At 45.3% G+C, this 26750-nt stretch overlaps 1 protein-coding gene across 1 annotated transcript in view; it reads left to right on the top strand.

The window, feature by feature from the left end:
- Nucleotides 1-4808: 4808 nt before the first annotated feature.
- LOC134357025 (monoglyceride lipase-like) overlaps nucleotides 4809-26750 on the top strand; it is a 43192-nt gene continuing 21250 nt past the window's right edge. Inside the window, exons 1-4 of the mRNA XM_063068335.1 lie at nucleotides 4809-4960; nucleotides 13154-13260; nucleotides 17898-18034; nucleotides 22760-22867. Coding sequence (XP_062924405.1) covers nucleotides 4809-4960; nucleotides 13154-13260; nucleotides 17898-18034; nucleotides 22760-22867 — 504 coding nt within the window. The remainder of the gene's footprint in view (nucleotides 4961-13153; nucleotides 13261-17897; nucleotides 18035-22759; nucleotides 22868-26750) is intronic.

The following is a 26750-nucleotide window of genomic DNA, read 5'->3' as shown; positions in this document are numbered from 1 at the left end:
AGGTAACACTAAAAAAAAGTACAAAGTTTTTTGTAAATTTATTATCTATGTACATACTGTATATGTCCCCATATACAACTCTGAGATTCATTTCCTCATGGACATTTACAAAAACAAAACAACAAAAATAATTATTATAAATTAATGAACAATAAATATTGAGGACCTGATATGAAGATTTCATTGTTCCATTGTTTAAAAAGGGTTCTAAGAGGAAACCTAGCAATTATCGGCCTTTGAGTTTGACGTCAGTGGTGGGTAAATTGATGGAAAATATTCTTAGAGATGGCATATATAATTATCTGGATAGACAAGGTCCGATTAGGAACAGTCAACATGGGTTTGTGTCTGGAAGGTCATGTTTGACAAATCTTATTGAATTTTTTGATGAGGTTACTAGGAAAGTTGATGAGGGTAAAGCGGTGGATATTGTCTATATGGACTTGAGTAAGGCCTTTGACAAGGTTCCACATGGAGGGTTAGTTAGGAAGGTTCAATCATTAGGTATTAATATTGAAGTAGAGAAATGGATCCAGCAGTGGCTGGATGGGAGATGCCAGAGAGTAGTGGTGGATAACTGTGTGTCAGATTGGAGGACGGTGTCTAGTGGTGCCTCAGGGATCTGTACTGGGTCCAATGTTGTTTGTCATGTATATTAATGGATGGTGGAGTGGTAAATTGGATTAGTAAGTATGCAGATGATACTAAGATAGGTGGAGTTGTGGATAATGAAGTAGGTTTTCAAAGCTTGCAGACAGATTTAGACCACTTAGAAGAGTGGGCTGAAAGATGGCAGATGGAGTTTAATGCTGACAAATGTGAGGTACTACATTTTGGTAGGACTAATCAAAACAGGACATACATAGTAAATGGTAGGGCATTGAATAATGCAATAGAACAGAGGGATCTAGGAATAATGGTGCATAGTTCCCTGAAGGTGGAATCTCATGTGCATAGGGTGGTGAAGAAAGCTTTTGGTATGCTGGCCTTTATTAATCAGAACATTGAGTATAGAAGTTGGGATGTAATGTTGAAATTGTATAAGGCATTGGTAAGGCCAAATTTGGAGTACTGTGTACAGTTCTGGTCACCGAATTATAGGAAAGATGTCAATAAAATTGAGATAGTACAGAGGAGATTTACTAGAATGTTGCCTGGGTTTCATCTCCTAAGTTACAGAGAAAGGTTGAAAAAGTTGGGTCTTTATTCTTTGGAGCATAGAAGGTTGAGGGGGGGACTTGATAGAGGTATTTAAAATTATGAGGGGAATAGATAGAGTTGACATGGATAGGCTTTTTCCATTGAGAGTGGGGGAGATTCACACAAGAGGACATGAGTTGAGAGTTAAAGGGCAAAAGTTTAGGGGTAACATGAGGGGGAACTTCTTTACTCAGAGAGTGGTAGCTGTGTGGAACGAGCTTCCAGTAGAAGTGGTTGAGGCAAGTTCGATGTTGTCATTTAAAGTTAAATTGGACAGATATATGGACAGGAAAGGAATGGAGGGTTATGGGCTGAGTGCAGGTCGGTGGGGCTAGGATAGGGTAAGAGTTCGGCACTGACTAGAAGGGCCGAGATGGCCTGTTTCCATGCTGTAATTGTTATATGGTTATATGGTTAAGAGTCCTCGAAAGTGAGTCCATAGGTTGGGGGAATAGTTCAGTGGTGGAATGAGTGAATTTGAATGAAGTTAACCCCTCTGGTTCAAGAGCCTGATGGTTGAGGGGTAATAATTGTTTGTTAAGTGTTAATCATATGTTGCTTAGCAACCTGGTTCTTTATACCCACCCCCACCTCCAAAATGCATTTCATTGTCTTTGGCAAGAAACCCAGCTTAAATTTGGTGAAATGATAGGGAATGAAGGGGCTATTTATTTATTATTATTTCTTTCTCTCTTTTTGTATTTGCACAGTTTGCTGTCTTTTGAGCGCTGAAGCTGGTCCAGTCTTTCAATGATTCTGTTATGGTTATTATTCTATAGATTTATTGAGTATGCCTGAAAGGAAATGAATCTCAGGGTTGTATATGGCGACGTATATGTACTTTGATGATAAATTTGCTTTGACCATTGAAGTGCCCCATCATTTCCCATTGACTCTAAGATCGTCCTGATGAAGATTCTTGGCCACTGTACATTTCCCTCCATGGATGCTGCCTGGCCTGTTGAGGTCTCCCAGCATTTCTGATGAATTACCATATAGGAGGGAAATTGAAAATGTTGTTGAGTGGTGCCACAATGACAACCTCTCAATCAACATCAGTAAAACCAAAGAGCTAATTATTGACCACAAGAGGAAGAAATTGGGGGTCCATGAGCCAGTGCTCATTAGGGGATTGATGGTGGAGAAGATCAGTAACTTCCAGTTCCTTGGTGCTGCCATATCAGAGGATCTTTTGTGGCACCAGCACATAAATGCCATTTCAAACAGAGTACAGTAGCACCTCTATTTTCTTAGAAGTTTACACAGATTTGGTGTGTCATAAAGGCAGCGTCCATTATTAAGGACCTCCAGCACCCAGGGCATGCTCTCTTCTCACTGTTACCATCAGGCAGGAGATACAGAAGCCTGAAGACACACACTCAGTGATTCAGGAACAGCTTCTTCCCCTCTGCCATCCGATTCCTAAATTGACGTTGAATCTTTGAACACTACCTCACTTTTTTTTAATATACAGTGTTCCTGTTTTTGCACTTTTAAAAAATCTATTCGATATATGTATACCGTAATTGATTTACTTGTTTATTTATTATTATTATATTATTTATTATTTTTTCTCTGCTGGATTATGTATTGCATTGAACTGCTGCTGCTAAGTTAACAAATTTCATGTCACATGCTGGTGATAATAATCCTGGTTCTGATTCTGTGCCATCTAATAAAACTTCGATAAACTTCTGTAGATGCACAGTGGAGAGTATCCTGACTGGTTGTATCACAGCCTGGTATGGAAACACCAATACCCAAGAACAGAAAAGCCTACAAAAAGTAGTGCAAACACGAGGAAATCTGCAGATGCTGGAAATTCAAGCAACACACATCAAAATTGCTGGTGAACGCAGTAGGCCAGGCAGCATCTCTAGGAAGGGGTACAGTCGACGTTTCAGGCCGAGACCCTTCGTCAGGACTAACTGAAGGAAGAGCTAGTAAGAGATTTGAAAGTGGGAGGAGGAGGGGGAGATGCAAAATGATAGGAGAAGACAGGATGGGGAGGGATGGAGCCAAGAGCTGGGCAGGTGATTGGCAAAAGGGATATAAGAGGATCATGGGACAGGAGGCCTAGGGAGAAGGAAAAGGAGGAGGGGGGAAAGCCCAGAGGATGGGCAAGGGGTATAGTCAGAGGGACAGAGGGAGAAAAAGGAGAGAGAGAGAAAGAATGTGTGTGTATATAAATAAATAACGGATGGGGTACGAGGGGGAGGTGGGGCATTAGGGGAAGTTAGAGAAGTCAATGTTCATGCCATCAGGTTGGAGGCTACCCAGACAGAATATAAGGTGTTGTTCCTCCAATCTGAGTGTGGCTTCATCTTTACAGTAGAGGAGGCCATGGATAGACATATCAGAATGGGAATGGGATGTGGAATGAAAATGTGTGGCCACTGGGAGATCCTGCTTTCTCTGGCGGACAGAGTGTAGGTGTTCAGCGAAACAATCTCCCAGTCTGCATCGGGTCTCGCCAATATATAGAAGACCACATCGGGAGCACCGGACGCAGTATATCACCCCAGCCAACTCACAGGTGAAGTGTTGCCTCACCTGGAAGGACTGTCTGGGGCCCTGAACGGTGGTAAGGGAGGAAGTGTAAGGGCATGTGTAGCACTTGTTCTGCTTACAAGGATAAGTGCCAGGAGGGAGATCAGTGGGGAGGGATGGGGGGATACTGCTCAGTCCATCTCAGGAGAAGCCCTTCCTATCATTGAGCATATCTACAAAAAGAGTTGCCATCACAAAGTAGCCTCCTCCATCAACAACCCCAACCATCCAGGCCATGCTGCCTACTGACTGTTACCACAGGGAAGGAGGTACAGGAGCCTCAGTTCCCCCACCACCAGGTTCAGGAACAGTAATTATCTTTCAACCGTCAGGTTCCTGAACCAGTGTGGACATCTTCACTCACCACAGCACTGATCATTGAGATGATCATTGTGGCTAAAGGGATCGGGGGTATGGAGGGAAGGCTGGTACAGGGTTCTGAGCTGGATGATCAGCCATGATCATACCGAATGGCCTACTCCTGCTCCTATTTTCTATGTTTCTATAACTTCTGGATTCACTTTCAAGGACTCTACAACTCATGATCTCAGTTTTTATCTATCTATCTGTTTCTTTAATATTACTAACTTCATTTTGCATTTGCGCATTTTGTCTGTTTCTGTGCGCAGTTACATTGTACTTCTACTGTGAATACCTGCAAAAGAAAATGAATCTCAAGGTTGTAAATAATTACTTTGAATTTTGAACTCTTGTGTGTGTTGCCCAGGGCAATTAGAGATGTCATTAAAACCTGGTCTGTCCCGTGGCGTCGCGATACAAAAAACAAGAGCTTTGGAAGAAACGCGTCTTTTGGCGGAATGCGGAGTCGCCGGGCGTTCTGTCATTGTTACGGTTGTACCGAGGGGTTGCGTTCCATTCCAGCTTCACAGTCTTGCCTTGGCTACGAGGGTTGTGGATGTGTCCCTGTATCAGTGGACACAACTGCCCGGGGGGATGTTACTAGACCTGCCGCGTTTGTTGTCCTTCCTAGCTCGGGGGGCATCAACACCACCGACGGAGTCGTAGTCACCACTACCCACCTCCGGCACTGAGTGACAATGGGCAGCGGCTGCTGCTGCCGGTGCTGCAAGCGCCGCCAAAAGAACCGAGTGAGTCCCCACGGTTTACCTTACAAGGACTTCCCGCACTTTGTCAACCGGGACGGGAATTACCTGTTCTGCAGGTACTGGGAACCTGCAACAGAGCCCAGGTGAGCGTAACTTGGAGTTGGACGTAGAGAGAGCACAGACTGATATAGTCTGGTACCAGTGGCGTTACTGGAGTTGCCAGTCAGCATTGAACCAGAATGAGAATCAGGTTTATTATCACCGGCATGTGACGTGAAATTTGTTAATTTAGTAGCGGCAGTTCAACGCAAAACATAATCGAGCAGAGAGAGAGAGAGAGAAATAATAACAGTAAAATAAAAATAAATAAACAAGTAAATCAATTACGTATATTGAATAGATGTTTAAAAAGTGTAAAACAGAAATACCGTATATTAAAAAAGTGAAGTAGTGTCCAAAGATTCAATCAACATACATCAAAGTTGCTGGTGAACGCAGCAGGCCAGGCAGCATCTCTAGGAAGAGGCGCAGTCGACGTTTCAGGCCGAGACCCTTCGTCAGGACTAACTGAAGGAAGAGTGAGTAAGGGATTTGAAAGCTGGAGGAGGAGGGGGAGATGCAAAATGATAGGAGAAGACAGGAGGGGGAGGGATAGAGCCGAGAGCTGGACAGGTGATAGGCAAAAGGGGATACGAGAGGATCATGGGACAGGAGGCCTAGGGAGAAAGACGGGGGGGGGGGGTGACCCAGAGGATGGGCAAGAGGTATATTCAGAGGGACAGAGGGAGAAAAAGGAGAGTGAGAGAAAGAATGTGTGCATAAAAAGGAGTAACAGCTGGGGTACGAGGGGGAGGTGGGGCCTAGCGGAAGTTAGAGAAGTCAATGTTCATGCCATCAGGTTGGAGGCTACCCAGACGGAATATAAGGTGTTGTTCCTCCAACCTGAGTGTGGCTTCATCTTTACAGTAGAGGAGGCCGTGGATAGACATGTCAGAATGGGAATGGGATGTGGAATGAAAATGTGTGGCCACTGGGAGATCCTGCTTTCTCTGGCGGACAGAGCGTAGATGTTCAGCAAAGCAGTCTCCCAGTCTGCGTCGGGTCTCACCAATATATAAAAGGCCACATCGGGAGCACCGGACACAGTATATCACCCCAGTCGACTCACAGGTGAAGTGATGCCTCACCTGGAAGGACTGTTTGGGGCCCTGAATGGTGGTAAGGGAGGAAGTGTAAGGGCATGTGTAGCACTTGTTCCGCTTACACGGATAAGTGCCAGGAGGGAGATCAGTGGGGAGGGATGGGGGGGACGAATGGACAAGGGAGTTGTGTAGGGAGCGATCCCTGCGGAATGCAGAGAGAGGGGGGGAGGGAAAGATGTGCTTAGTGGTGGGATCCCGTTGGAGGTGGCGGAAGTTACGGAGAATAATATGTTGGACCCGGAGGCTGGTGGGGTGGTAGGTGAGGACCAGGGGAACCCTATTCCTAGTGGGGTGGTGGGAGGATGGAGTGAGAGCACATGTACATGAAATGGAGGAGATGCGTTTAAGAGCAGAGTTGATAGTGGAGGAAGGGAAGCCCCTTTCTTTAAAAAATGAAGACATCTCCCTCGTCCTAGAATGAAAAGCCTCATCCTGAGAGCAGATGCGGCGGAGACGGAGGAATTGCGAGAAGGGGATGGCGTTTTTGCAAGAGACAGGGTGAGAAGAGGAATAGTCCAGATAGCTGTGAGAGTCAGTAGGCTTATAGTAGATATCAGTGGATAAGCTGTCTCCAGAGACAGAGACAGAAAGATCTAGAAAGGGGAGGGAGGTGTCGGAAATAGACCAGGTAAACTTGAGGGCAGGGTGAAAGTTGGAGGCAAAGTTAATAAAGTCAACGAGTTCTGCATGCGTGCAGGAAGCAGCGCCAATGCAGTCGTCGATATAGCGAAGGAAAAGTGGGGGACAGATACCAGAATAGGCACGGAACATAGATTGTTCCACAAACCCAACAAAAAGGCAGGCATAGCTAGGACCCATACGGGTGCCCATAGCTACACCTTTAGTTTGGAGGAAATGGGAGGAGCAAAAGGAGAAATTATTAAGAGTAAGGACTAATTCCACTAGACGGAGCAGAGTGGTGGTAGAGGGGAACTGATTAGGTCTGGAATCCAAAAAGAAGCGTAGAGCTTTGAGACCTTCCTGATGGGGGATGGAAGTATATAAGGACTGGACATCCATGGTGAAAATAAAGCGGTGGGGGCCAGGGAACTTAAAATCATCGAAAAGTTTAAGAGCGTGAGAAGTGTCACGAACATAGGTGGGAAGGGATTGAACAAGGGGTGATAAAACAGTGTCGAGGTATGCAGAAACGAGTTCGGTGGGGCAGGAGCAAGCTGAGACAATAGGTCGGCCAGGACAGGCAGGTTTGTGGATCTTGGGTAGGAGGTAGAAACGGGAAGTGCGGGGTGTGGGAACTATAAGGTTGGTAGCAGTGGATGGGAGATCCCCTGAGCGGATAAAGTCGTTGATAGTGTGGGAGACAATGGCCTGGTGCTCCTTGGTGGGGTCACGATCGAGGGGTAAATAAGAGGAGGTATCCGCGAGTTGTCGCTGTGCCTCGGCAAGGTAGAGGTCAGTACGCCAGACTACAACAGCACCCCCCTTATCAGCGGGTTTAATAATAATGTTAGGATTAGTGCGGAGGGAGTGGAGAGCAGAGCGTTTGGAAGGAGTGAGGTTGGAATGGGGACAAGGTGCGGTGAAGTCGAGACGGTTGATGTCCCGTCGGCAGTTGGCAATAAAGAGATCCAGAGCAGGCAGAAGACCAGAGCGGGGTGTCCATGAAGAAGAGGAGGGTTGAAGACGGGAGAAGGGGTCATCGGTGGGGGTGGAAGAGTCCTTGCCGAAGAAGTAGGCTCGGAGACGGAGATGGCGGAAGAAAAGTTCCGCATCGTGGCGAACACGGAACTCGCTGAGGTGTGGGCGAAGGGGGACAAAGGTGAGGCCCTTACTGAGGACAGAGCGATCTGCCTCCGACAGTTGAAGGTCGGAGGGGATGGTAAAGACCCGGCACGGATGAGAGCTGGGATCAGAGGGGGGAGGGGGGAGGCTGGGGGTGTCAATGGAGAGGGGAGGGTTGGGGTGAGAGGAAGATGGAGCTTCTGAGGGCCCAGGAGTTGACGGTGGGATCTGAGGAAGACGGGGCTGCGGAGTGGTGGTGGGGGAAGGGGAGACGGGAGTCACAACAGCAGCACATAAAGACCCGGCCTGGAGTTCAAGGCTGGAGTCGCAGTTGGTGGTTGCGTAATCGCTGTGAATGTCTCCATGGTCGTTGCTGGAGTCCGGGTTTTGAATATGTCCTGAGGTGTTGGAGCCGCCGAGATCAATGGCTGGCGCCGCAATTGAAAGTTCATGCCTGCTAGCGTCGGGGCCGGCAGGCTCTGGAGTCCGTAGATGTAAGATCTTACGATCTTTGCCTAACATGACAAAGTCAAAAAAACGGCGATTGCAGGCGTGGATCCGACGGAGGATGAAATAGCGGGTAGGACCATTACAGACGGCGAAGAAAGTGTCCCGAAGGTGTGGAAGGGTCTGGGATAGGGACACCAAGTACCTCCTCATGGCGGAGAGTGTCGCCTTCAGAGCTTGATGGGAGAAGCGGCGAGAGGCAGAGTCAATAAAATGTGAGTACCTGGGATCCTCAGAAGGTTCAAATTGAGAGGCTTGGAAACGAATCCTAAAGCCAACTGGAGTAAGTTGGCGACGGAGGCACGTTCCAAGAAGGGATACATGGCAGTGATAGCGAGTCTGAGTCAAAATGTGGTCGAAAAGTTGAAGAGCCGAAGAAATTACACCCCTGAGGTGCGCCAATGTTGATCGTCAGTGAGGAGGATATGTTATCACCAATCCACACAGGTTGTGGTCTTCTGGTTAGGAGGTCGAGGATCCAATTGCAGAGGGAGGCACAGAGGCCCAGGTTCTGCAACTTCTCAATCAGGTTTGTGAGAATGATGGTATTAAATGCCGAACTATAGTCAATGAACAGCATCCTAACGTAGGTGTTTGTGTTGTCCAGGTGGTCTGAAGCCTCGTGGAGAGCCATTGAGATTGCATCTGCCGTTGACCTATTGTGGCGACAGGCAAATTGCAGCGGGTCCAGGTCCTTACTGATGCAGGAGTTCAGTCTAGTCATGACCAATCTCTCAAAGCATTTCATCACTGTCAATGTGAGTGCTATCGGGCAATAGTCATTAAGGCAGCCCACATTATTCTTCTTAGGAACTCGTATAATTGTTGCCTTTTTGCAGTAAGTGGGAACTGCTGCCCAGAGCAGTGAGAGGTTGAAAACTCAATGTAGGACTGCCTAAGGGACTCCAGCTCTGGATTTTTCCCTTGGGGTTTACTCCCAAAGCCTTCCCCATGAGTGGGTATTGCCACAAGGCAACGGAGGATTGAGATCAAAGTTTTCCTTCTCCAAGGTGAGTTGCCAACCGCAGCTAATGAGTCCCATCTGTCTGAAGCAACTGGTTTTGAGAAACCCACCTTTGCCCCTTCTCCTGTCAGTAGACATGGTTCTGCCCGGCTTAGTAGCTAAGCTCACGTGAAGGCCAGGAGCTGGATTGTCAGAGGCTGTTTGAGGTGCACGCCATTGAGAGCATGTAATAGGTAGTGGGAGCTTGTCCCCATTACCACCGCTGTCTATAACAACCTTAAGGAACCATTATAAATTACAATAAGAAATATATTAAAAAATAACAAATAGTGCAAAAGGAGAATGAGATAGTGAGGTAGTGTTTATGAGTTCATGGACCATTCATAAATCTGACGGTAGTGGGAAAGGAGCTGATCCTAAAACGTTCACTGCGGGTTTTCAGGCTCCTGTATCTCCGCTCGATGGTAGTAGTGAGAAGGGGACATGTCCTGGATGGCGTGAGTACTCAATGATGGATGCTGCAATCCTGAGGCACTGCCTTTTGAAGATGTCCTCGATGGTGGAGAGGTTAGTTGCCATGATGGAGCTGGCAAACTTTACTACCGTTTGCAGCTTTTTCTGATCCTTTGCATTGATGCCTCCATACCAGACAGTGATGCAACCAATTAGAATGCTCTCCAGAGTATATCTGCAAAAATTTGCTGGAGTCCTTGGTGACATATCAAATCTCCTCAAACTCCAAATGAAGAATAGCTGCTGGCGTGCCTTCGTAGTTATTGCATCAATATGTTGGGCCTAGGACAGATCTTAGACCATTATACCATAAGATATGGGAGCAGAAGTAGGCCAATTGGCCTATCGAGTCTGCTCTGCCATTCAATCTTGGGCTGATCCAATGCTTCCAGTCATCCCCACTCCCCCGCCTTCTCCCCATACCCTTTGATGCCCTGGCTAATCAAGAACCTATCTATCTCTGCCTTAAATACACCCAATGACTTGGCCTCCACATCCGCTCGAGGCAACAAATTCCACAGACTTACCACCCTCTGACTAAAATAATTTCTCTTCATCTCTGTTCTAAATCATCGTCCTTCAATCCTGAACTCATGGCCTCTTGTCCCAGACTCCCCTACCATGGGAAATAACTTTGCCATATCTAATCTGTTCAGGCCTTTTAGCATTCGGAATGTTTGTATGAGATCCCCCCTCATTCTCCTGAACTGCAGGGAATACAGCCCAAGAGCTGCCAGACGTTCCTCATATGGTAACCCTGTCATTCCTGGAATCATTCTTGTGAATCTTCTCTGAACCCTCTCCAATGTCAGTATATCCTTTCTAAAATAAGGAGCCCAAAACTGCACACAATACTCCAAGTGTGGTCTCACGAGTGCCTTATGGAGCCTCAACATCACATCCCTGCTCTTATATTCTATACCTCTAGAATTGAATGCAAACATTGCATTCGCCTTCTTCACAACCAACTCAACCAATTTCTACCATCAAAAAAAGTCCCAGGCTATCTACCCTGTCAGTAACTGTCATCATTTTAAGAACTTCTATCAGATCACCCCTCATCCTCTGAGGCTCCAGTGAAAATCATCAAAGCTTGTCCAATCTCTCCTTATGTTAGTTAATTCCTATAACCATCATAGAACCAAAGAAAGGCCACACCCAACGGTGCTGCCAAGCAACCAGTATGCAAGACATCAAACTGTGCAAATACAAAAAGGAAGAAAAAAAGTAATAATAAATCAATAAGCAATAAATATCTAGTACTCGAGATGAAAGGTCCTTGAAAGTGAGTCCGTAGGTTGTGGGAACAGTTCAGTGAAGTTGAGTGAAGTTAGCCCCTCTGATCCAAGAGCCTGATGGTTGAGGGGTAGTAACTGTTCCTGAATCTGATAGTGTGAGTGCTGAGGCTCTTCTACCTTCTGCCTGATGGCAGCAGTGAGAAGAGAGCACGGCCTGGGTAGTGGGGGTCCCTGATACTGCTTTCCCGCAACAGTGTTCCATGTAGATGTGTTCAGTTGGTGGGGAGGCTTTACCCATAATGGACTGGGTCATATCCACTACATTTTGTAGGATTTTCCGATCAAGGGCATTGGTGTTTCTAGTGAAGCTCTTCCGCATGCTCTCCAAAGCCTCCACATCCTTCCTATAATATAAAGAGCAGAACTCTACACAATTCTCCAAGTGTGGTTTAGCCACCTCTCCCTCCCCCGCCCCCATACCTGCAACTGATCTGTATCCTGCAGAGGGGTGTAGTCTCAGCCAGTTCCGTCATGGGCACCACCTTCCCCACCACCATGGACACCTTCAAGATGCAGTGCTTCAAGAAGGCAGCATCCATCATTAAGAACCTCTTCTCATTGCTACCATCAGCGAGGAGGTACAGGAGCCTGAAGACCCACAGACATTGATTTAGAAACAGCTTCTTCCCCTCCACCATCAGATTTCTGAATGGTCCATAAATCCATGAAGATGACCCCTTTGTTTCCCTTTTTTGATAAACCATTTATTTTGTAATTTACAGTAATTTTACATCTTTGCACTGTACTGCTGCCACAAAATACCAAATTTCATATTGTAAAAGATAGATTATAAACCTGATTCTGATGGCAAAAACTGAAAGGTGATAGGTGGAAGTGACAAAGGGTCGAAGAAGATGGAATCTGATTGGAGAGGACAATGGAGCATGGAACAAGTGGAGGGGGTGGGGAGGGAAAGAGTTTGTGTGTGATGGGCAGATGGAGATAGTGGATGATGGGAAGAGATAGGAGACAGTTGAATCAGGAGGAATGAGAAAAAAAAATCAAAAAGGAGGAAAAGGGACAGAGGGGAGTGGTTACCGGAGGTTTGAGAATTCCACATTCATGCTGCCAGATTAGAGACTGCACAGGAGGAGGAAGATTAGGTGCTGTTCCTATAATTTGCAGTTACCCTCAGCCTAACAGAGGAGGAGGCCATGGACGGACATGTTGGCTGGGAATGGGGACTGCAATTAAGATGGAGATCCCAGCTGGCAGGTAGGTGGAGCAAAAATGCTCAACGAAGCTGGATCTGGGTTGGTTGAATCTAGACAGGCCGCAAACACAACAACAGCTGGTGTTGGAAAAGAAGCAGTGTAAGAGAGCCTCTGCTCCATGTTCAAGGGCCACCGTTGCGGATGTGGGACAACCGTGGACGGGTGAGATGTTCTGCTGGATGTTGGGCTGGAAGACCAGTGTGGACGAAGGCTAGTGGCTCCACTAGGGTTAACGAGCTGTCAACAGGTTCCAGAGTTTGAATTCTATGCAGGCGGGAGGAAGGGAGGTCTGATTAATTGGAGAGACTGCAGTTTGAGGCCTAGTGTTCAGGGTCCTGTCAACAGCAAGTCCAGAGTTTGACGCCTAGTATTCGATGATCAGTGGATTCCCCTTGGTGGGTGCCAAGGAGCGGGACCAGAGGGTCAAATCAGAATTCCAGAAGCTGAGGTTCATTGTCCGGAGCCCAGGTCTGCGAATCTCTGCAAGTCCAACAGGGTGGTCGAAGGCCTAATGTCTGTGTGTCCGAATCTGAGAACACTGGAGGTGGGAGGCCTGAAAAGGCAAACTGTCTTGGGATTAGAGGACTGTTTATGTGCGTGGATGAGAGGGAGGAACGGGGCTTGTTTTGCTGTTGTTGTGTTTAGTGTTTTGCTGCTGAGCATTGTGGGTATGCTATGATGACGCAGGAATGTGTGATGTCATTTGCAGGCTGCCCCCAGCACACTCTTGGCTGTTTTTGGTTTTGATGCGAGTGACGCAATTTACAGTATGTTTTGATGCAGATGATAAATAAATTTGAAACCTGAATTTTGATGAAAAATATATTCGTGACCTTTACTTTTCTTAGATATTTGCTGTTCCGCTGGTATTTCTTCTCTCATCTATTTCTTCCAGGGCGATGCTGATGATAGTACACGGTGCAGGCGAGCACAGTGGTTACTATTGCGACTTCACCTCAATTTTCACTGACCTGTCCTTGTTTGTATTTGCACACGATCACTGTAAGTATTTACGATTATAAGCAGCATAGACAGTCACAATCTTTTCCCTCAGCATAGAAAAGTCAGACCCCAGAGGATGGACTTTTAAGGTGAGAAAGGGGGAGTTTAAAGAGGGTGTGAAGGGCAATTTTTTTTAATGCAGAGAGTACAAGGGATCTAAAATGGGTTACCAGGGGTAGTAGTGGAAGCAGGCAGTTTTGTGGAGTTTAAGAACATAAGACGTAGGAGCAGAATTAGGCTATTCAGCCCATTGACACTGTTCTGGCATGCGATCATGGCAAATTTATTTTCCCTCTCAATCCCATTCTCCTTCCTTCTCCCCATAACTTTTGATGCCCCATTTAATCAAGAACCTATCAACCTCTCCTTTACCCAATGACTTGGCCTCCACAACAGTCTGTGGCAATGAATTCCACAGATTCACCACACTCTGGCTAAAGAAATTCCTCCTTATCTCCATTCAAAAGGGATGTCCTTGTATCCTGAGTCTGTGCCCTCTGGTCCTAGATTCTCGTACTATTAGAAATCACTACTCCCCATCCACTCTATCTAGGCCTTTCAAAATTCACCGAGTTTACAGGATGGTAGACCTGAGGAGAGCTAAGGCACCGGCGACCCCTGCTTCCATCCAGGGGGTCAGTGTGGACTTGGTGGAGGATTACAAATACCTGGGGATACGAATTGACAATAAACTGGACTGGTCAAAGAACATTGAGGCTATCTACAAGAAGGGTCAGAAACATCTCTATTTCCTGAGGAAACTGAGGTCCTTTAACATCTGTCGGACGATGCTGAGGATGTTCTACAAGTCTGTGGTGACCAGTGCGATCATGTTTGCTGTTGTGTGCTGGGGCAGCAGGCTGAGGGTAGCAGACACCAACAGAATCAACAAACTCATTCGTAAGGTCAGTGATGTTGTGGGGATGGAACTGGACTCTCTGACGGTGGTGTCTGAAAAGAGGATGCTGTCCAAGTTGCATGCCATCTTGGTCAATGTCTCCCATCCACTACATAATGTACTGGGTGGGCACAGGAGTACATTCAGCCAGAGACACATTCCACTGAGATGCAACACAGAGCGTCATAGGAAGTCATTCCTGCCTGTGGCCATCAAACTTTACAACTCCTCCCTTGGAGCGTCAGACACCCTGAGCCAATAGGTTGGTCCTGGACTTATTTCCTGGCATAATTTACATATTACTATTTAATTATTTATGGTGCAACTGTAACAAAAACCAATTTCCCCCGGGATCAATAAAGCATGACTATGACTATGTTTCGATGAGATCCCCCCCTCATTCCTTTAAACTCCAGTGAATACAGGGCCAGAGCCATTAAACACTCCTCATATGTTAACCCTTTTACTCCTGGGATCATTTTCGCAACCTCCTCTGGATTCTCTCCAATGTCAGCACATTCTTTTTTAGATATGGGGCCCAACACTGCTGTGGTCTGACTGATGATCATGTTTCTGATCAGTATGAGGGGAATAGACGATACGTAGGAAGCAGGACACTTAGTATAAATTGGCCTCAATATCGGTGCAACATCATGGGCCGAATGGCCTGTACAGAGCTGTGCTGTTCTATATTCTGTGTAAGTAGAGTCTTCGTCTGGTAACACCAGTGTGAGATTCCAGCAGGAAGGTGTTTACAAGCAGAGGCTGCTTCCAGTTGCTTTCTGCCTCCACACTACAGAGATGAAAGATGAGTTTTATTTTGTCATGTGTATATCGAAACATCAAAATGATTGTGGAATGCGTTATTTGCACCGACGACTTTCACAGTGTCCGCTGGCAGGACTGGACCCAGGAGCAGAGGAACGGCAGAATCTGTCACGGTGAGTGCTGGCAACGACTGAACCCAGGAGTGGAGGAACGTCAGACGCCCCACGAAGAGACAGAAAGAAGAGGCTATAGCCAGCAATACCAACAGAACATCAGAGGCACGCACGAGGCAAACCATTCACCCCAAACACAAGGAGTCTGCCAAAGCGCTAATTGAGAGTTCCCTTTAAATAATCATAGACTGTGGGAAACCTGTACCAGTCACAATTAACTTGACCAGATTAAACAGAAATACAAGGGTTTAATGACTCTCAGAAAGAAAACAACTAGAAAATGCAGGTACTCGAGAAACCTGGAAGCCCAGCGCTGGAGGCCTGCTGTGCTCATGTCAATGACAGAAACAATCTGAGGAGGTGCTGGGGGCAGCCCCCAAGTGTCACCATGCTTCCGGTGCCAACAGCATGCCCACAATGTACGGACCCTAACCTGTACGTCGTTGGAATATGGGAGGAAACTGGAGCACCTGGAGGAAACCCAAGCAGTCACGGGGAGAATGTACAACCACCTTGCAGGTAGTGGTGGGAATTGAACCTGGATCGTTAGCTCAGTAAAACATTGCGCTGACCGCGACGCTGACTGTGCTGCAAGAGGATTACACCAAATTATTGCCTTCACCGTCATTTTCACATCCTTCTTCCTCCAAAAATAACAATAATAAATCTGAGCAGACGAGATGTCGACAAGGAAGCATCGAACGCCTGGCTCAGAGTTGGAGACTTCTTCCCAGAAACAGAAGGGTTCCTTGTGGCAGTACAGGACCAGGTCATTACCACAAAAAGTTATTAAAATACACAATAGAAGGCCAACAAATTCAAGATGATAAATGTAGAAAATACCAAGAGAAACCAGAAACAATCCAACACATTACAGGATCCTGCAGCAGTTTAACTCAATCTGATTACTTACACAGGCACAATCAAGTGGCAAATATCTTTCACCAAAATCTTGCTTTAAAATACAAACTCATAAAAGACGTCATACTTCACTATAAATAAAAGGCTGATCCAGTTTTAGGGTTAGAGTCCCACAAATTATATTACAACTGATCCATTATTATAGATAGCACAATCCATAATAACCTTCTGTATATAATATTACAGATAAATAAGCAAGAACAACTTACTTAATAGATACCGCCTTTCCAAATCACATAACTTACAGAAATCAATAAGTGAAAAACACCAGAAATATGCTGAATTAGAAGAGGAAGCTGAAAGACTTTGGAACATGAACAGGGTACACATTGTCCCAGTAGTAATATCTGTAACTGGTGTCATCCCAAAGTCACTACACAATAGCATTAAACAATTAGGCCTGCACAGCAATATCTATGTAAATCTTCAGAAAGCCACAATACTAAACACCACTAAAACAGTCTGAAAATTCCTAGCAATTGACAAATGAGTGTGCTTGGCTATGCTCATACCTCAGGTTTTACCAGCTTGAGCTGAGAAAAAATAAAACCAATAATAATAACATTTATAAATCACTTTTTAGACAGACGATGTAATTCAAAGTGCTTTACAATGGGATAAAATGCAAACATGAAAATAAAAGACAAGGAGGTGTTCGTTAAAAACAAGGTTAAATAAATAAGTTTTGAGCTAGTGACCATAAGACATTACAGCAGCATTACGCCATTTGGCCCATCAAATCTGCTCCACCATTTCATCATGGCTGATCCATTTCCTTCTCAACTCCATTCTCCTACCTTCTCCCAATAACCTTTCATGCCCTTTCAACCTCCAACTTAAATCCACCCAGCGACCTGGCCTCCACAGCCACCTGTGGCAATGAATTCCACAGATTCGCCATCTTCTGGCTAAAGAAATTCCTCCTCTTCTCTGTTCTAAATGGATGCCTATCTATTTTGAGGCTGTGCCCTCTGGTCCTAGACTCCCCCACCAAAGGAAACATACTCTTCACATCCGCTCTATCAAGGCCTTTCTACATTTGATAGGTTTCAATGAGATCTCCCCTCATTCTTCTAAATTCCAACGAGTAAAGGCCTAGCAATCACTCTTCATACGATAAACCACATCAACCAATTCAGGCATATTTATTACCATATGACTATCAGGTTCCTAAACCAGCATGGATAACTTCAATGATCACCTCTCTGAACTGATTCCACAACCTACAGACTCACTTTCAAGGACTGTTAACAGCTCATGTTCTCAGTATTATTTTTGATTTGCCCAACTTGTCTTCTTTTGCACATTGGTTGTTTGTCAGAGCGGGTCAGCAAAAGGGTTCACGAACTAAGTAGCAAACTTGCACTTTTCCATTTGAACCTTGTAACCCAATGAACCCAATGAAATGTCCTAAGTTTAGACCTGCAAACAACAGCCAGTCTTTCACAATCAGGATGCAGCACTGAGAGGAGATGGCAAAAAGAGGAACTTGCACTCATATGATTAAGCCTCTTGTCTGTACAATGATTAAAAATATCTTACCTATATCTGCTTGTACATCAGTATAACCTTATCTGAAATTGCTCTGTAACTCAGAGCCTTGCACATTTCTGCAGGCTCTCCGTGACATCAGGCTGAATAAAGGTATCACAGCTTGAGGTCTGGTCTCTGGAGTCAGTTTTCTTCAACGGTACAGTTTTTCGTAAATTCCGTAGTTCTGTTTTCCCCTGTAAGTGCCTGCAAGATGCTGAATCTTAAGGTGGTATATTGTAACATAGAGTATATAAACGTGAATAATAAATTCACTTTGAACTCTGAAATTTGAGCTCTCCTTCCCTCTGTCTAGTACTTCTTGGCTTTTCTTTTTCCATTTGCAGTTGGCCATGGGCAGAGTGAAGGCAAGAGGCTGACTGTGCCTGATTTCAGTATTTACGTCCGTGACTGCCAGCAACACATCGACATGATGAGAGACCGATACCCAACACTGCCCCTGTTCCTGTTGTCGCAATCCTTGGTAAGCAGCTGTTGCCGCAATGGAGATGCAAGAGGGGCTGCAGATGCTGGAATCTGGAGCAACAGCCAAGGTGCTGGATCAGGGAGCATCTGTGTGTGGGGGGTGGTGGGGGCGGGGACAATGGGCAGATCCAAATGAAGGGTCTCAACCGGAAACGTCAACTGTTCATTGCCCTCCACAGATGCTGCCTGACCCACTGAGTTCTTCGAGTATCTGGGTATCTCATGTATCGAGGCACTTTCTACACATTATAGAATCATAGCACACTTTAGCACAGAAACAGGCCCTTTGGCCCATCTAGTCTGTGCCTGTTACTCACTTAGTCCCATTGACCCACACCTGAACCATGGACCGCCATACCGCTCCCTTCGTGTACTTACCCAAACTTCTCTTAAATGTTACAAGCAAAGCTGCATCCACTACTTCCACTGGCAGCTCGTTCAACATTTGCACCCACCCTCTGAGTGAAGAAGATTCCCTCAGGTTCCCTGAAGTATTTTGCCTTTCACCCTCAACCTATGACCTATAGTTCTCATCTCACTCAATCTCAGTGGAAAAAGTCTCCTTTTATAGAAGAACATAAGAAAATAAGAAATAGGAGCAGGAGTAGGACACCTGGCCTGTCAAGCCTGCTCCACCATTCAATAAGATCATGGCTGATCTGGCCATGGACTCATCTCCACCTACCTGCCTTTTCCCCATAACCCTTAATTCCCCTGCTATGCAAAAACCTGTCCAACCTTGTCTTAAATATACGTAGTGTACTGAGGTAGCCTCCACTGCTTCATTGGGCAGAGAAATGCCCCTCGTTCTATACCCCTCATTATTTTGTATACCCCTATCATATCTCCCCTCTTTCTCCTATACTCCAGGGAGCAATTCAGAATCAGAATCAGGTTTATTATCACCAGCATGTGTTGTGAGATTTGTTAACTTAGCAGCAGCAGTTCGATGCAATGCATAATATAGAGGAATAAATAAATAAATAAATAACAGTATACTGTAAACAACAGGAATTCTGCAGATGCTGGAAATTCAAGCAACATACATCAAAGTTGCTGATGAACGCAGCAGGCCAAGCAGCATCTATAGGAAGAGGCGCAGTCGACGTTTCAGGCCAAGACCCTTCGTCCTGACGAAGGGTCTCGGCCTGAAACGTCGACTGCGCCTCTTCCTATAGATGCTGCTTGGCCTGCTGCGTTCACCAGCAACTTTGATGTATGTTAACAGTATACTGTATGTACATTGGAGATTAAAAATCATGCAAAAACTGAAATTATATATATCGGAAAAGTGAGGTAGTGTTCACGGGTTCAATATCCATTTAGGAATCAGATGGTGGATGGGAAGAAGCTGTTCCTGAATCACTGAGTGTGTGTGTCTTCAGGCTACTGTACCTCCTACATGATGGTAACAGTGAAAAAAAGGCATGCCCTGGGTGCTGGAGGTCCTTAATAATGGACACTGCCTTAAGTCCAAACCTATTCAACCTTTATTCAGCCTTTCCCTATAGCTCAAGTCCTCAAGTCTCAGCAACATCTTTATAGATCTTCTCTGCGCTCTTTCACTCTTATTGATATCTGTCCTGTAGGTACAGTAGATGACAAGAACTGCACACAATACTCCAATTTTCAACATAACATCCTAACTCCTGTTCTCAATACTTTGGTTTATGAAGGCCAATGCACCACATGCTCTCTTTACGACGCTGTCTACTGAACCTATGACATCACTTTCAAGGAATTATGGGCCTGTATTCCCAAATCACTCCTACCATTCACTGTGTAAGTTCTACCTTGCTTTGTCCTCCCAAAGTGCAACAGCTCACATTTGGGGGACAGGGTCACAGTTTGAGGATAAAGGGGAAGCCTTTTAGGACTGAGATTAGGAAAAACTTCTTCACACAGGGAGTGGTGAATCTGTGGAATTCTCTGCCACAGGAAACAGTTGAGGCCAGTTCATTGGCTATATTTAAGAGGGAGTTAGATATGGCCCTTGTGGCTAAAGGGATCAGGTGGTATGGAGGGAAGGCTGGTACAGGGTTCTGAGTTGGATGATCAGCCATGATCATACTGAATGGCGGTGCAGGCTCGAAGGGCCGAATGGCCTACTCCTGCACCTATTTTCTATGTTTCTATGTTTCTATTTGTCTGCATTAAATTCTACCAGTCATTTTTCAGCCCATTTCTCCAGCTGATCCAGTCCCACTGCAAGCTCTGATAAGATCCCTCAATGTCCACTGCACTCCCAATGGTGTCATTAATATGACTGATATGTAATGGTCGTAAATAAGTCAAGAGTCCTGATGTAGGCTCTTGTCAAATGTTTTTTTCATTTCCACAGATGCGGCCTGACCTGCTGAGATCCTCCAGCATTCTGTGTCTGTTGCTTTGCATTTCCAGCAACTGCAGAATTCCTCATGGTTATGCACTCCTGTGCGGAGGGAGCGACTGGGGTTGTGCTGGTCGGTTCAAGAACTGAGTGGTTGAAGAGGAGTTACCTGTTCCTGAACCTGCTGCTGTGAGACTTCCGGCTTCTGTACCTCCTGCCTGATGGTAGATGTGAGAGGAAGCCCTGGCCGGGCTGGTGGGGATCTCTGATGATGGATGTTGCCTTCTCTAGATGATGGGGAGAGATTGCCCATGATGTATCAGACACAGTCCAATACTCTCTGCAGCACCTTGCATTCCTGACCATTTGAATTGGCATACCAAACTGTGATGCAGCCAGTCAGGATACTTTTCATAGTCATAGTGATAGTCATACTTTATTGATCCCGGGGGAAATTGGTTTTCATTACAGTTGCACCATAAATAATAAATAGTAATAGAACCATAAATAGTTAAATAGTAGTATGTAAATTATGCCAGTAAATTATGAAATAAGTCCAGGCCAGCCTATTGGCTCAGGGTGTCTGACCCTCCAAGGGAGGAGTTGTAAAGTTTGATGGCCACAGGCAGGAATGACTTCCTATGACGCTCTGTGTTGCATCTCGGTGGAATGAGTCTCTGGCTGAATGTACTCCTGTGCCCAACCAGTGCATTATGTAGTGGATGGGAGACATTGTCCAAGATGGCATGCAACTTGGACAGCATCCTCTTTTCAGACACCACCGTCAGAGAGTCCAGTTCCATCCCCACAACATCACTGGCCTTACGAATGAGTTTGTTGATTCTGTTGGTGTCTGCTACCCTCAGCCTGCTGCCCCAGCACATAACAGCAAACATGATAGCACTGGCCACCACAGACTCATAGAATATCCTCAGCATCGTCCGGCAGATGTTAAAGGACCTCAGTCTCCTCAGGAAATAGAGACGACTCTGACCCTTCTTGTAGTCAGCCTCAGTGTTCTTTGACCAGTCCAGTTTATTGTCAATTCGTATCGTATTTAAGAGTACATATCAGCTATAAGGATGGCAAGACAGGGGCTATATTTCATTAGGAGTTTGAAGAAATTTGGCTTGTCAACTAAACACTCAAAAATGTCTATGGATGTACCGTGGAGAGCGTTCTGACAGGCTGCGTCACTGTCTGGTATGGTGGGGCTACTGCACAGGACCGAAAGAAGCTACAGAAAGTCATAAAATTAGTCAGCTCAATCTTGAGTACTAGCCTCCATTATATCCAAGCCACCTTCAAGAAGCGGTGACACCCACCATCACTCAGGACGTGCCCCCTTCTCACTGTTACCATCAGGGAGCAGGTACAGAAGCCTGAAGGCACACACTCAATAATTCAGTAACAGCTTATTCCCCCCTGCCATCTGATTTCTTTTGCGTGTCCGTGCGTGCGTCCGTGATGATGTCTTTTTCATGGCTTTTTCAAGGCGCGGAGCGAGAGAGAGACTGTGTGGCGTGACACTCCACACACAGACATTTTTGCGGTATTTTTACCCTTTATTTTACGAGGTCGAGTTGCGATCTCGACACTCAACCAGGCACGGATGGAAAGCGTACTCGGGAGCGGACCCGACTGGTTTCGAACCCGGGAACCTCTGCTCCCAGGTCCAGCGCCAAATGTCATTGCGCCACCAGCCGGCCCTTGCCATCCGATTTCTCAATGGACATTGAACCCATGAACACTACTTCAATATGTATTATTTCTGTTTTTGCACTATTTCTAATCTATTCAACATACATATATAAACTTACTGTAAATTATTTATTTCTCTTTCTATATTATCATGTATTGCATTGAACCGCTGCTGCTAAGTTAGCAAATTTCACAACACATGCCGGTGATGATAAACTTGATTCTCATTCTGATTCAGTAGAAGTTTGGTGGAGTATTCAGTGACAATCTGATCTCACTAACCTTCCTTCTGATTGTGTCTCTGTGCTGAGTCCAGGACAGGGATGTTAAACCCCGGGAACTCCTCCACTTTCTCTGCCAGCAATCTCCCACGTAGATTGATGAACATTCCCTGTCCTGAAGTCAATAATCAGCTCTTTAGTTTTACTAGCGTTGTTTAAGACGTTGTTGTAGCATCACTCAACATGGTGTCCTATCACACTCTAGTAAGCTCACTTATCACCACCTGTGATTCATCCAACAGTGGTGTCATCAGTAATTTGAATTCAGATTAAAGCAGGGGTTCCCAACCTTTTTTTATACCATAGACCAATACCATTAAACAAGAGGTCTGTGGACCCCAGGGTGGGAACCCCTGGCAAGTCTGTGTCCAACCCTGCTGAATTAATAACTCCATCTGTTCTTACATTCCAGGGAGCTACGATTACACTCAATGTAGTGACCAAGAGACGAGATATCACTGGGCTGATATTTTTGGCACCGTTAGTGCAAGTGAATGCTGAGTCAGTGTCAGCATCCAGGGTAAGAACACCACAGATCTTTCAATCATTCCGATTGATCTGTTAAAACAAGGCGACTGTAGCTGTATATTTGAAAGATTGAGGGGCAATTGGCACCATAGAGGCCAACACAGATCAGCCACTTTCACATTCCTATTCATATTAAGATTTATTTATCACATGTACATCGAAACATACAGTGAAAAGAGTCGTTTGTGTTAATAACCTACATAAGGAGGCTGCCTGTAAGTGTTGTCACACATCCCATTGCCAACATAGCAAAGTTCAAAGTTCATATAGAAACTACAGAACCATAGAAACTACAGCACAGAAACAGGCCCTTTGGCCCTTTGGCCCTTCTTGGCTGTGCCGAACCATTTTCTGCCTAGTCCCACTGACCTGCACATGGACCATACATATCCCTCCATACACCTCCCATCCACGTATCTGTCCAATTTATTCTTAAATGTTAAAAAAGAACCCGCATTTACCACCTCGTCTGGCAGCTCATTCCATACTCCCACCACTCTCTGTGTGAAGAAGCCCCCCCTAATGTTCCCTTTAAACTTTTCCCCCCTCACCCTTAACCCATGTCCTCTGGTTTTTTTCTCCCCTTGCCTCAGTGGAAAAAGCCTGCTTGCATTCACTCTATCTATACCCATCATAATTTTATATACCTCTATCAAATCTCCCCTCATTCTTCTACGCTCCAGGGAATAAAGTCCTAACCTATTCAACCTTTCTCTGTAACTGTGTTTCTCAAGTCCCAGCAACATCCTTGTAAACCTTCTCTGCACTCTTTCAACCTTATTTATATCCTTCCTGTAATTTGGTGACCAAAACTGAACGCAATACTCCAGATTCAGCCTCACCAATGCCTTATACAACCTCATCATGACATTCCAGCTCTTATACTCAATACTTAGATTAATAAAGGCCAATGTACCAAAAGCTCTCTTTACAACCCTATCTACCTGTGACGACACTTTTAGGGAATTTTGTATCTGTATTCCCAGATCCCTTTGTTCCACAGCACTCCTCAGTGCCTTACCATTAACCCTGTATGTTCTACGTTGGTTTGTCCTTCCAACGTGCAATACCTCACACTTGTCAGTATTAAACTCCATCTGCCATTTTTCAGCCCATTTTTCCAGCTGGTCCAAGTCCCTCTGCAGGCTCTGAAAACCTTCCTCACTGTCTACTACACCTCCAATCTTTGTATCATCAGCAAACTTACCACATTTACCACATTATCATCTAGATCATCTAGATGACAAATAACAATGGACCCAGCACTGATCCCTGTGGCACACCACTAGTCACAGGCCTCCACTCAGAGAAGCAATTCTCTACCACCACTCTCTGGCTTCTTCCATTGAGCCAATGTCTAATCCAATTTACCACCTCTCCATGTATACCTAGCGACTGAATTTTCCTAACTAACCTCCCATGCGGGACCTTGTCAAAGGCCTTACTGAAGTCCATGTAGACAATATCCACTGCCTTCCCTTCATCCACTTTCCTGGTAACCTCCTCGAAAAACTCCAACAGATTGGTCAAACATGACCTACCATGCACAAAGCCATGTTGACTCTCCCTAATAAGCCCCTGTCTATCCAAATGCTTGTAGATTCTGTCTCTTAGTACTCCCTCCAATAACTTACCTACTACTGACGTTAAGCTCACCGGCCTATAATTTCCCGGATTACTTTTCGATCCTTTTCTAAACAACGCAACAACATGAGCCACTCTCCAATCCTCCGGCACTTCACCCGTAGACAGCGACATTTTAAATATTTCTGCCAGGGCCCCCGCAATTTCAACACTAGTCTCCTTCAAGGTCCGAGGGAACACTCTGTCAGGTCCCGGGGATTTATCCACTTTAATTTTCCTCAAGACAGCAAGCACCTCCTCCTTTTCAATCTGTACAGTTTCCATGGTCTCACTACTTGATTCCCTCAATTCCATAGATTTCATGCCAGCTTCCTTAGTAAATACAGACGCAAAAAACCTATTTAAGATCTCCCCCATTTCCTTTGGTTCTGCACAAAGCCAACCACTCTGATCTTCAAGAGGACCAATTTTATCCCTTACAATCCTTTTGCTCTTAATATACTTGTAAAAGCTCTTTGGATTCTCCTTCACTTTGACTGCCAAGGCAACCTCATGTCTTCTTTTTGCCCTCCTGATTTCTTTCTTAAGTATTTTCTTGCACTTCTTATACTCCTCAAGCACCTGATTTACCCCCTGTTTCCTATACATTTCATACAACTCCCTCTTCTTCTTTATCAGAGTTGCAATATCCCTTGAGAACCAAGGTTCCTTATTCCTATTCAATTTGCCTTTAATCCTGACAGGAACATACAAACTCTGCACTCTCAAAATTTCCCCTTTGAAGGCTTCCCACTTACCAATCACATCTTTGCCAGAGAACAACCTGTCCCAATCCACGCTTTTTAGATCCTTTCTCATTTCTTCAAATTTGGCCTTCTTCCAGTTCAGAACCTCAACCCTAGGACCAGATCTATCCTTGTCCATGATCAAATTGAAACTAATGGTGTTATGATCACTGGAACCAAAGTGCTCCCCTACACAGACTTCTGTCACTTGCCCTAATTCGTTTCCTAACAGGAGATCCAATATTGCATCCCCTCTAGTTGGTCCCTCTATATACTGATTTAGAAAACTTTCCTGAACACATTTTACAAACTCTAAACCATCTAGACCCCTAACAGTATGGGAGTCCCAATCAATGTATGGAAAATTAAAATCCCCTACCACCACAACTTTATGTTTCCTGCAGTTGCCTGCTATCTCTCTGCAGATTTGCTCTTCCAAGTCTCGTTGACTATTGGGTGGTCTGTAATACAATCCCACTAATGTGGCCATACCTTTCCTGTTTCTCAGCTCCACCCATAAGGACTCAGTAGACAAGCCCTCTAATCTGTCCTGCCTGAGCACTGCTGTAATATTTTCCCTAACAAGCAATGCTACTCCCCCACCTTTCATTCCTCTGCCTCGATCACATCTGAAACATCGGAACCCTGGAATATTAAGCTGCCAGTCCTGCCCCTCCTGTAGCCAAGTTTCACTAATTGCTACAACATCATAATTCCACGTGTCAATCCACGCCCTCAACTCATCCGCCTTCCCTGCAATACTCCTAGCATTGAAATATATACAACTCAGAAGATTTTTACCACCACTCACAACCTTTCTATCAGCGGATTTGCTTAAACTTTCAATATCATTTATTTTCACCCCAGCCACACTGTCAGCTCTGGCACTCTGGTTCCCATCCCCCTGCAAATCTAGTTTAAAGCCTCCCCAATAGCACTAACAAACCTCCCTGAAAGGATATTGGTCCCCCTGTGGTTCAAGTGTAACCCGTCTCTCTTGTACAGGTCCCACCTGCCCCAGAAGAGGTCCCAATGATCCTGAAATCTGAAACCCTGCCCCCTACACCAGTTCCTCAACCACTTGTTCCTCCTCCAGAGCATCCTATTCCTACCCTCACTGGCACCTAGCACAGGTAGCAATCCTGAAATTACCACCCTTGAGGTCCTGCTTTTCAACTTCCTACCAAGCTCTCTATACTCACTGTCCATAATCCTGGGTTTAATTTTCCTGCAGACATTCTCAGTAGAACAAATAAATACAGCAGAATCAATGAAAAATGGCACAGAAAGATAGACAAGAAGCCAATGTACAAAACAAGACAAACTGCGCAAATGTAAAATAATAATAATAATGATAGATAGATACTTTATTGACCCCAAAGGAAATTACAGTGTCACAGTAGCATTACACGTGCACAGATATACAAATCTTAGAAGAGAAGTAAGAAAGAATAAAAAACTAAGATACCACAAACAGGGGAGGGAGTCATCCCTTCCCCAGCTATA

The sequence above is a fragment of the Mobula hypostoma genome, chromosome 15 (assembly GCF_963921235.1).
Source record: "Mobula hypostoma chromosome 15, sMobHyp1.1, whole genome shotgun sequence".
In the NCBI taxonomy this organism is placed as follows: domain Eukaryota; kingdom Metazoa; phylum Chordata; class Chondrichthyes; order Myliobatiformes; family Myliobatidae; genus Mobula; species Mobula hypostoma.
This window is presented reverse-complemented; position numbering and strand designations above follow the sequence as displayed.